The sequence below is a fragment of the Plasmodium inui genome (assembly GCF_000524495.1).
Source record: "Plasmodium inui San Antonio 1 unplaced genomic scaffold supercont1.1, whole genome shotgun sequence".
NCBI lineage: Eukaryota > Apicomplexa > Aconoidasida > Haemosporida > Plasmodiidae > Plasmodium > Plasmodium inui.
In genome coordinates, this window is record NW_008481835.1 from 379,171 (window position 1) to 391,410 (window position 12,240).

The 12,240-nt window shown below is 41.5% G+C and overlaps 2 protein-coding genes across 2 annotated transcripts; both read right to left on the minus strand.

Moving 5' to 3' along the window:
* Positions 1-1,112: 1,112 nt before the first annotated feature.
* C922_00095 (eukaryotic initiation factor 4A) lies at positions 1,113-2,651 on the minus strand (the record flags this gene model as incomplete). The annotated part of the gene is made up of 3 exons (XM_008815712.1): positions 1,113-1,130; positions 1,285-2,136; positions 2,325-2,651. 3 exons carry the CDS (start codon positions 2,649-2,651, stop codon positions 1,113-1,115), a joined length of 1,197 nt encoding a protein of 398 aa, XP_008813934.1.
* A 3,955-nt stretch (positions 2,652-6,606) lies between these two features.
* On the minus strand, positions 6,607-12,240 carry C922_00096 (hypothetical protein; the record flags this gene model as incomplete). The annotated part of the gene is made up of 5 exons (XM_008815713.1): positions 6,607-6,660; positions 6,980-7,082; positions 7,206-8,953; positions 9,067-10,854; positions 11,107-12,240. The coding sequence occupies 5 exons, from the start codon at positions 12,238-12,240 to the stop codon at positions 6,607-6,609; spliced, it is 4,827 nt and encodes a 1,608-aa protein (XP_008813935.1).

Genomic DNA, 12,240 nt, shown 5'->3' on the forward strand with positions numbered 1-12,240 from the left:
GGATAAAGATGCGAAAAGGTTTTGCTAATTTCCTCGCTTAGAAGTTGTGCGCGGGGAGGTAGTTCTACAATTGGATGCTGTTTTCTTTATTAATCCAAAACATGCCTATTATAGTCTACAAGAAAGTGTCGCAGAACTGCCAAAATGCAGTTTTAAGAAGGCCCTATTTTGGCGGTGGCCTTTCTGAGACTCCATCGACAATTCATTGTTAAAAAAAAGTGACAGCAGATTTGGGTGTCATCCCGCGTTATCCCCCAGACGTTACGAAATAAAATAATTTTTTTATAAGGTACATTGTGTATTTCAGTTTTTTTTCTGTTTGTTAATTTGGTACAACGTAAAATGTCTTTTTATATATATTCATTTAAAAAAAGAATAAATGAGGCTTTAAAATAAATATATATATATGTATCTACACCTTTGTATATATAAGTATGCATGCATGTATGTAAGTCTACGTATGCACTTATTATAGATGGTATGTTGGATATGGTTTATTGAAAATTAATTCAAAGATGTGAGGGGAGCGCAACAAATTAAAAGCACTACACATGGCCTGCTGCTTTTGCTCATATAAATAAATATATATGCGTGTATATATTTATTTATCTACCTGTACTTATATATTAAAAAAAATAATAATATAAGGAAGAATATATCCACTGGTATTGTTATGCGATGTGTAGACATATATGCACACCACATATACACTTACACGAACGCCTCGAACAGCCGCATGTACACTCGACACGCAGGTATGCATATGAAACAAGCAGCTGCGCACACATATGTATGCAGATATATATGTGTACATATATATGTCTACATATATACATGCAGGCATATGCACGCATAGGCACAACTTACACGCTCACACATATGCACATAACTCATTACATACGCATGAGCACATTTCATATGGTTATATAATAAAAACACTATTATTGCAGTTTGAAAATGTATAATACAGCATAGAATAGGATGGATTTTTTTTTTTTTTTAAATGTACAATTCTCATTTACAAAGGATCTTTGGTCTTAAAAATGCATCTTCCACGTGAACTCTAGTTCTTATTTTTGGCTTCTTCTAAAAAAAAAAAAAAAAAAAGGATTTTACAAATAGTCCGCAACCTGATGGGGGGGGAAGGGGGGAGGAGCAAAATTATGCTACCGTGTGTGGCAGTTGCGTATATAAAGGGGTACACATATATAGGTATACATATATATATGCCTGTGTGTGATGGCCCATTTGTGGCAATACTGCTCGCTGGTCCGTCTCACGTACCTCCAAAGGCATCTCCTCAATTTGCGTGCTGTAGTAGGACTCGATTTTCTTCAACTTGTCCTTCTCCTTATCATCGTTGGTGACAAAATTGATGGCAACTCCCTTACGACCGAATCGACCAGAACGACCAATTCTGTGAATGTACGTGTCGGGCGAGGTAGGCAAGTCGTAGTTAATGACCAAAGACACCTGCTGCACATCAATACCTCTTGCTAACAAATCGGTAGTGACCAAAACTCTTGTTGAACCAGACCTAAATTCTCTCATAATTAAATCTCTGTCCTTCTGGTCCATATCACCATGCATACACGATACGGTAAAAAGTCGGTTGTGCATTTCCTGGGTTAAAATATCGACCTTTTTTCGGGTGTTACAATAAATAATACTCTGGGTAATGGTTAGCGTTTCATATAAATCACATAAGGTGTCTAATTTCCATTCTTCCTTTTCCACAGCCACGTAAAACTGTCGAATACCTTCCAAGGTTAACTCATCCTTTTTCACTAATATCGTTTTGGGGTCTCTCATAAATCTGGTTGTCAGTTCTAAAATTTCCTGTGGCATGGTGGCAGAGAATAACGCAACCTGGATATCTGGGACCAGCTTTTTAAAAACTTCATATATTTGAGCTTTAAATCCTCTGGAGAGCATTTCATCTGCCTCATCCAAGATGAATAGCTTCAGCCTATCCACTCCCAAGTGCCTCTTGTCAATCATATCGTACACTCGACCTGGTGTTCCCACTACCATGTGTACACCCTGCTTCAGTTTGTCTATGTCTTCTCGTACGACGGTTCCTCCGACGCATGCGTGGCACTTAACCTTGAGGTAGTCCCCCAGGGCCAGAACAACCTACGCGGATGGGGGGCAAAAATGGGAAAAAATTACCCGAAATGGTAAAAAACTCGGAAAAATTGTGAAAAATGAGCACAAATCGGTAGAGGTGCAAAATGTGGGACGACTTGCTGCGCGGCCCCCCTTGGACATCGCGCACACACACAGCTACCGCATAGCACGTGCTTCGCGCAAACCACACTTACCTTCTGAATTTGCTGAGCCAACTCACGGGTTGGGGCTAAAATTAAAGCCTGGCAAGCAACATAGTCGTAGTTAATTAACTGCAGAGAAGAGATCACAAAGGTGGCAGTCTTCCCCGTTCCGGATTGTGCCTGACCAATCGTGTCGTAGCCATTCAATATTGGCTTAATACCTCTTTGCTGAATGGCTGACGGTTTTTCAAAACCGTAGGAATAAATACCTCTTAATAATTTTTCATTCAATCCAAGTGCGTCAAATGTGTCAACGATTTCTTCGGCATTTCCTTCAATGTCGTTTTCATTGGTAAATTTTTCGTCCTTAGTGCTCATTTTTACTTAATCTACGGTGGGAAAAAAAAAAAAAAAAAATGAGAAAAAGAAAGAAAAAAAAAAATAAAATATGACTTAGAACATATTGTGAAAAATGCTCAGCAAGGTGACCCCCCCACGTCCACCTCGCTCAGAGGAGGCGGACAACGGTGCCATATGTAAAGCCACACCGTCCGGTGTTGGCTCATGCCAATACACTCGCATGCAATCGGGTATGAACACCACGTTGTTACATAATCCCGTGATGCAAGCTACTATGCATTTGCCTCATCGACCCGCTAACAAGTTGGCTTTTCAACGAATGGGTAGAGCGGCGACGAGACGTAGTCGCCAGATGGTTAGCAAGAAAGGTGAACAGTCACAAGGTTACATGTGCAGATAAATGTGCCGCTATGTATGCGGCCAAATGTGCAAAAAGACACACGCGCAAGCACGTAAACACTCCCCTCCACGAGCAAAAACATGGGTAACCCCCCCAGGCGAACACGAATTTTACCTATGGGTAAAAGGTGTGGCCTCTAGGTGGTGGTTAACCGTCAGCGTGGAAGCTTGACTAAAGAACAGCAGGGTGTGGTGTGCGTGCGCGCGGGATTTTTATATGCACAATTTATTGTAGGACCTTCTCGTTTGGGTTTCTAAATGAGGAACTTTCACAATACGTGTATGCAAGCTTCATAAGCAATGCTTCGCAACTGCGGCGCGAGGGGAAAAGTACGACATACGTAAAGTACCTTGATGTGGGTATGGTTACGTGGATAGTACAATTAGATATACTATGTATATAATGCATATGCAGTCGCCTCGGCTGTTTTTACTGATAACTGCAAGGGGTTGGAAAAATGAAGGGCAAAAAAAAAGGTAATTAACGAAATATTCCTGCTATGGAGCAACATGTACAGGCGTGCAAGTACGTATACATTTGTGTATAAAAACGTGTAAGTGGTAGGAAGTACTCATGAAATATCGCTTCACATTTACAATAACAGCATTAACGCGTTATATGCAAATAAAACATAAACATGGGGATGACTACGGAGAGGGGAATGCAATATTTTTTTATGTACAACAAAGAAAGCTCTCGTTTCGCTTTCTTCTGTAACGTTCAGTTGCGTTACGCTATAATTACGTTACAACTACGTCAGCTACATAATGCTACGTACGCTAAGTATGCTACGTTGTTATGTTCTTTTTTTTTATTTTCCTTTTTACTTTATGTGAAGAGAAAAAAGTACGCGGGGATGCTAAATGCCAGATTGGGATGTTTATCTATATGTATACATGTATATATGTATATACGACTTTGTACATAATTAATTAAAACTTATAAGGGGTTAAAGGATTTTTGAGTGGGAAAATTTCGACGTTTTGTTTTGGATTGATATTTTTGGGGGGAAGAAAAAAAATATGTTTAAATTTTCTTTTCTTTTATTTTTTTATCAAAATATATATATTTAAATTAAAAAAAAGAAAAAGGAACAGGAAAAAGAAGGGAAAAAAAAAAAAAAAACCGACAGCTTTATGCCCTTTTGGGCGTTGTTATTTTTTTGAAGTTATAAAATAAGCTACTTGCGTAAGCACCTTTTTTTTGCTGCGTAACGAAAGAACATATTTTATTAGTAGAGTACGTATCTGGATATGATATATGATTGTATGCGCAGAGGAGGGTGGTACGCGGGTATATATAAACAATGTCGTATTGATGGGCATATATCTGCCGCAGGCATATTGCACGTTTATTTTGTATGCTGATGGACCTACGGGCGAAAGACGAACTACTCATTCCGGAAGGCTGTTTGAAATAATTGGGGGAGAAAAACCAAGGGAACCAACCTTTTTTCCTGAATACGTATGCAGGGATATGCGGGTGGCGCACGAGTGGCTTGTATGCAGTGCGTGATGTAAAATGGTTCCCATGTACGTGAAAACTGGAATATTTTTTCTGTACCCATATAAATTATATATTTTTATATACGTATAGTCTACATATGTATATTCTATATATGTTATATTTTACCTCTTGTGCGTACTGCTTTGCTCCTTTGCGGCCCACGCCGATCGGTTTACACCTCTACATGTTAAATAAATTTATTTTCATCACCTCGGCCCTATTTTTTTTTTTTGTTTTATACACTGGCGTAGAAGCTGCTCAATAAAAAAAGTTTAACCTGAAAGAGAAAAGAACAAAGGGACGGAAGCGTAATCTTTTTAAGTTTCAAAATGACGCCATTAATGCAAGCTGCATAAAATGGTTGGGAGAGAAAGGCAAGGGGGAGAGGAAAAAAAAAATACATTTATGTAGTTTCGCAAAATGGAATGATTTTACCATCATATATTATATGCGGGAAGGGCAGCCATTGGGGGAAATACAGCCAAAAGAAATAAAAAAAGAAAGGTGTATTTTTTGAAATTCTCCACCGAAAAAACTTTGGGTGTTTTTTTTTCCCTTCCCCTGAACCGCTAGTTTTTTTTTTTTTTTTTGCAGTGAGACTTCCCCCCCTGTGGAATTGTTCTTTATACGAATGTGCCATTTTTATGTATCATTTAAGAGTTTTATTTTTGTTGCATTGTCTACGGGGGGAATGCTCCAATTTGCCGGTGTTCACTTAAATGTTTTGACAGCGTACATTCCACTGGGATAAGGTTTCCACCTTTGCGGTGTTGCCATGGCATGTAAAAAAGCAGCAAGGAGGGGGGGAGGGGGGTAATAAGCACTTAGCGCGTAGTGCAGTGTAGGGGCCGGGGAAGCTCCTTTCTTCACCCCTTTTTTTGGCACGCAGGAAGGAACATGCTTACAAATATACAATAAGAGTAGTTACATAGTGTAACGTACAGAAGGACGCCACAAGGAGGCATTTAAAATGCCATTCATTCCGTCCGCATTTTTTATTTGCCCCTTTTTTAAGAGACCCAGGAATTGTAAGTAAAAAGAAAAAAAAAATGACCCGTTGCGGCAAGCCATTTCGCGTACTATTTTCGGAGAAACCAAAATTTGTAACTTTTTTTTTTTTTTTTTCCCTGTTCCTCCCAACGCATTGGGGGAAAAAGTGGTCCCCCTTTTTCTTTTTTTTTTTTCTTCTTTTTTGCTTCACCCCCCCACCCCCAATTATTCTTCCCTTTTACATAAAAAAGCGATGGAAATTTTTCTCACCTACAATTTTTCTTCAAGTTGGGGAAAAAGTGAAATAAAATTTTTATTTGCCAAAATGGGGGAAAAGGAAGTATCTGAGAAAGTGGTAGCTATAGGGGTCTATGTTTCCCCCCATATCTGCTAAAACAACGGAGGATGTCCACCCCTCCGCACCCCGAAAAAAAGAAAAAAAACGGAAAAAATAATTCCCTTACGTATACTGTGCAACGCTATTTTCCAAAGTTAATTTTTCTTAAAAAGTTCACACGTAACGGAAAAAAAAGAAAACTTTCCCATTTTCACCAATGGCGCGATGAAATTGCGGGATGGGAACACCTACACGGCACGGCACGTATGAACAAACTAGCATATGCAGTCATCTAGCAAATCTGACGCACACACGTTATGAATGTAAGTGCATAGGGTGACTAGTGGAATTATATCCTCCTAGGAGCTGTGAAATTGGGCATCATTCCGTGCAAAAAAAAAGTGAATTCCCCCCCATTTCTTCTTCTCCTCGGTCTTCCTGCCCCTCCCTCTTTGGCACTTACTCACGGAACGAGAGAACGGCATCGAGGGAAGAACTAACACTCGCAATATGAACAATTTGATGGCCACGAGAACAGAGACGGTCAAAAGAATACTTCATATGCCTAACTGCCGACTTCGCCACCCCTCCTGTGCATTTAAAAAACACATAATATATAACAAGCGGCACATTAACAATGGCAACAGTGACAGCAGTGTATGCACAAAAGGCGAAATCAAATTTGAAAATATATGCCAAGTGAGAGTGATATAGTGAGCATAATATCACTCTGTAGGCGATTAAGAATAAAATGAATAGGGCTGCAAGCTGGAGGAAATAAGAATTTCGTTTTCCTGCAGAAAGGAAAAGCAGACTGGGCAACAGGTGCGTGATGAATAAGGGACAAAACACGTACATTTCGTTATGCATGCCTAGGAGGTAGCGGTTATCTCGTAGGGTGGGGCGGCGGCCTAGGGGATTAGCACAATCGGGGAGACCACCCCACTTGTTGTGCGCGCAATAACCTCGCATGAACAGGACAAAGGCCTGGTACAGTGCCACCCAAATGGCAACACAAAGCCATTTTAGGGAAAACAACCTTCGTTGTAAATCCCCCTTGTGCATTGCATTTCTTCGCATCAGATGGTAGTTCCCCCCACCAGAGTACCCTACCCACGCATCATCATTCTGCGAGGTAGCAATGGTCACAAACGTGATGATGAACAAAAAGGCGAAAAAGGTGAGAAGGCAAATGTTGGACAAGATAGATAACCAACTAGCGAAAAAGTAAGAAAAAAAAAATTGCAAAAATAGGAATGTAAATCCTCGGTAATAGCTAGCCACAAGGAAGGAATGAACCTGCTGGCTAATTCTGTAACCATATAAAAAAAATATAGACCCAAGGTCTTCAAATGATTGCACCTCGATATCTGCGTAGAGGTTGCTCACATTAGTGCCGCTATGCTTATTCACCCGGATAGCTATATCGGACTCATTAAACATGTTTAAATCCTTTGCATGGTTTCCTACTGAGCATAAAATGCCTCCCCCATGTTTTGCATCTGTTGCATTGCGCAGACATCTGGCTATCTTCCCCTTCTGAATAGAGTTACAGTCGTAGAAGAGGGCACACCGAGATTGAGTTAGTGCCTTCATGAATTGCCTCTTCCCGTGTTTTACGTAGTAGTCAATTATGTCTCCTTTGACGATATACACACGGTTATGCGGGGGGGGAACCTTACGGAGTTTCCTTCGTATATTGCTCCTTCGGTCGACCTCTTGTCCGTTTTGCATGCCAGCTGGGGTTTCCTTATCGAACTGGATGTTCCCCCCTTGGCATTCCCCATCAAGCTTCCCTTTTTTCTCGCCTCTCCTAAAGGGGCACCGAAACTGGTGCAGCATTTCGCTCAGTGCATTTGTTAAAAAACTATCCGATTGTAGTGAAATGATTTTAGTCGCTCTTTTGGGTAGGACTTTTCCGACTGGGGGGTGGAAAAAAACAGTGTTAGTGTCCCCACACGTCTGTAGGGTACGCTCCAATTCGGCTTCCAAGCAATTTACCGTTTCGTTGTTATCCACCCCACCCGTATCGACACCCGTGTTGACCCATCCGTTGGAAGCGCGTGTTTCTTGGGTCGCGTCAGATCTGGGCAGAACCAATTTGTGTGAACTTCTAGTCTTTCGCATCATATAGTCGTCGCGATCGCAGCCGCTATCGTCTTCACTGCAGATGTTGCAGACGTTGCAGACGGGTAACGTCCCCCTTCGCAAAGATATACCCCCACTGGGAGATGGTGCCCCCAAGTGGAAAGAACAGTTGGTGCTGTTACCCGATAGGAGACTACTCTGGAATGTATTGAATGTCTCCATTCTGTTCCGTACCAACCGTGTGAGCCTTCTCCTACTGAGGTGACAAACGTAATTCCTTTCGTTAAGCAGATGTAACGATGTGGAGGTAGCTATAACACTGTCCTTCTTCTCCCCAGAGAGAATCCACGTTTTTATTTTTGCCCTTTTGAACAAATTCAGACACTTCTTTGCATGTTCGTGGATACCTTCCTTCAGCGTCGCAATAGCTAGCACATCTGGATTGTTAGCAAACACAGTTTTAAAAAAGAGTTTCTTTTGCTCTTCGTTGCTAACCCTATTGTATTCATCTAATTCGTTCTGTGCAACTTCTCTGTAGGCAAAAACAACTACGCGAAAGCCTTTGGCACAAAATGGCCTTAAAATTGACCTCAGTTTCTTCTTTCCCCTTTCGCAAGACATGTTAGCAATCTTTTCGCCGGGCCCCTTAACCAGATTGAATATTTTCTCATTGTAAGAGATGAGGGTGCATATGACCTGATCATTACAGTCTAGGGACAGTCCTTCTATTATTTCAAAGTTGTATGTCTTCACCTTTTTCTTTTTTCCCTTTTGGTCCCCACTGCGTTGGCGGCAACGACCGTGTCGGCCATTTCGCGCGGCGCAGTCGTTCCTACAGCGTCTGCTGAACCGGCCTCTGCTACCGCTGCCGCTATCATTGCTACTTCGACTGCATGACTGTTCCTCCCACTCGTTATTACACACGCGGAATCGCTCACATTTCACCTCGCCCCTGTCTACCTTTTCCGCCACGTTGGATAATTTAAAAATGCCGCCATTCTGTAGTGAGTTTTTAAAATGCCAGCATTTTTGCCCGACCTGTTCATAATTTTTTTTTTTTTTTTTTTTTTCTTCCTCCCCCCCAAAGAGCGTTCCTTCGAGTTATTGCGCACATTTTTCTCCTTCCCTTTGGTCCTGCTATTTTCCCCCATACTGTGTGTTTTGTTTTTTCCCCTTTCGTTGTGTGTAATCGTGGGAGTTAAAATTCCAACGGAAATTTTGGAAGCATCTTTTTTAAAAATGTCCATTCCGCAAGACTTCACGAAGTCTATGAAAAGGTTTTCCTCCAGGCATGGGGAATAAATTGAATCCCATTTTGAATGTAGCGTGCGCTCTCTTTCATTTTTTTTTGGAACCCCTCTTCTTCTAACCATTGTTTCATTGCAAAATAGCATGCACAGAAGGGTTAAAAACATTTTGTTCGATTTGTCCGCCGTGTAATTTGAGATATCACTGAAGATTGTTCTGTACAGCTTGTCCCTTTTGTCTCCTTTGTTTTTGCGGCCCAGTGGGAGGCTGTGCCGGTCTATGCTTTTCAAAAGTGCGGAGTTTTTATGGGGCCCCTCTTCGGGCGGTGGGCACAAGTAGGGGTTGAAGTCGACAAGGTTTAGGAGTGCTTGCAAGAGGCATCTCCAGTAGGCAAGGTTACCCTTGTGACCACCACTACGACCACCGCTATGATCATCACTACGACCGTCGTTGTGGCTATTACCTCCACTCTTGTCTTCCAACTCGCCAAGCAGAAAGTGCACCCCGCGCAACTTCAGCCCCACTCCATCGACCACTTCATCCTCGTCGCACAAAAGAAAAGACGTGCTGCTAATTCGATCAGCGATGTCAAAGTTAAGCAGAGAGAAGTTTGGAATGGCTTTTCGCTTCCGTAACGTATGAAACGAAATTATACTCATTAAGTAGGCATACATATTATTGACGTAGGGCGTATATGGGAGGAGAAGGAGGAAGTATCTGACAAAATTTATCAATGCGCTTGTTCCAAATGGACGTCCTTCTTGTAAGCACAAATAGAGACATACGATTAATACCAGAATTAGCCAGATCTGCAATCCTCTCCACTTGGCTTTACACTCCCCATAGGATATATTTTTTCCCCTACTCACTATTATACTTGTTTTTTTATCTACCCCTGCGTAGGCGACGAGGCCATATACTTTCCCCCGCACTATCTTGCTACCACACCAGATGACATTTTCTATTCCAATTTGTTCTTTGTAATTTTCTTGATTTTGATCAATAACAATGGGTGATGAACTCTCAGAGTGGAACTTACTGATGTAGCTTTCGAAATGAGTGTCCTGTGGTCCGCTTCCTCCCTTGACCAAGTCGGTACTGGAGACGTAGTCAAGATGGTTAGCCTTTCCAGTGGGGTCTATGCCTCCAGTTGGGGCAATTGTTCCCCCCTCGAGTGGAGGACTTGTGAAGGCACCCCCGACAGATGGTTCCCCCAAAGGGACTGCAGACCTCCGTATCAGAAAATCCACACATTTGTACGTCTTCTCAATATAGGTGTCTTCAATGACATAATTAAAAACCTCGCTCGCATGATGAAACTTGCCACTGGCATTTTTGAAAAATGTATTTTGCAAACATACCAAGTCGCTGTACATTTGCTCAACAAAGGAGTGATAATTGGTAAGAATAAACAAACCGTTCATTTTGTCCAACCGTTTATGTGGTTTTTCAATCATCAATGTTATTTTTAACCTGAACAGTTCATATATATTTGGTAAGTAAGAAGTAAGCAGAATGCTCTTCCTCATTTGGAGGTCCGTCTTACCGTCCAGGTTTTTTGAACACACGTAGACGTCATCGTGACCGCACTTTAGGAGAACCAGGTCTGCGGGGCTTTCGTCGTTTTCTTCTAGGTAGAGTACGTCGCCCACCTTCGGGGGAGAGGGGCCAAATGGAAAACGGGTTAAGCGAGGTGAGCGATTTGAGGCGGTTGAGAGGGCTAAAAAGGCTAAACTGCCTAAACGGGTTACTTAAGAGCTTAACAAACGGATGAACATCTCACTGGAAAGGCGGAGCGCCCGCGCGAATAATAAAGAAGGGACGTGTAGGGGAGGGAACTCCCGATCTCATTTTGGCGCGTTCACCTCCTCCCCAGGGAGAGTGCACCTCTCGCTGAGACCTACCTTGACCTCAGAACAAGGGACATCCACCAATCCAACAGGAGTGACCCGCCTGCACGTCTTAGCGTTAACCCCCCTCTCAGTGGCAATCCGTTGAGCTATCATGTGAAGATCTTTCAATGCAGAAAAGACGAAGAGGACGAAAAAAGTAAGAGCAAAGTATGTATAATTATTTGTCCTAAAATGATATGTCTGTTGAAGCAAAAAGGATGTAAAAAAAAGGAAGAAATAAAATGTTCCAAGCCGGTTAATGATCACGCGAAGTATTAACTGATGTCTGTTCTTGTAGTGCATACAAATGTAGTCTCCGTTGTTGTTACTCCTTAGAGGATTCCTATCTGCGATGTAGTAGGTCTTCACACACTCTTGCTCGTACTTGCTTATTTTGCAAAAATTACTCGCCTCCTTCATTTCTTTTCTGTGATAATGATGGTGTGTGACCCTGCTGTCTCGAACCATAATCTTTTTTATTAAAGAATCATCACTGATGTAGAGATTATTTTCTGCATTGAAGGCCTTTAAATTGTTAACCTTGTCGATAAAAAGCTTCTTCATTTTTGCTATTTCTTTACACTCCTTATAATTTACGCCCCCATTAGTAGTGCCCCAATTGTGCACATAAAATAACATGTTCGTTAAATAATTTTTGCATATTTGTATCATGTGTTTGTTGGATAGGTTGTCCGTTATCGGGTAAAGGAAAACGCATCGGTCTAGCTTATGTAGGGTGGCTTCATTTTCTTCCTCTGTCTCTTCGAGATCTTTTATGTTTGTCTTATTCCTTCCATTTTGAAACCGCACCAAAAGCTTCATACGTTCCCATATGTAGAAAAATCCACTCCATTTTAACAACCTCCCTATGGTTGTCCTTGTTTTGTTCCGGAGAAATGACCACACGGGGGAAAGAAACACCCTCACGATGATGTTACTTTTATTTTCGCTTATGTATTCATCGTCATTATAATATAGTATGGACACTCCCCTCTTCTTTTTGTAACTTCCTACATTCCAGAATTTTGTCCTTACAATATGGAAAAAACTTTTCAACTTGTTTAGGAATTTTTTTTTCTTCTTCTTCTTCTTTTTCTTCCCCTCTCTTTGCATCTTCATTGCTATGTTATGTCTATTTAAATGCAT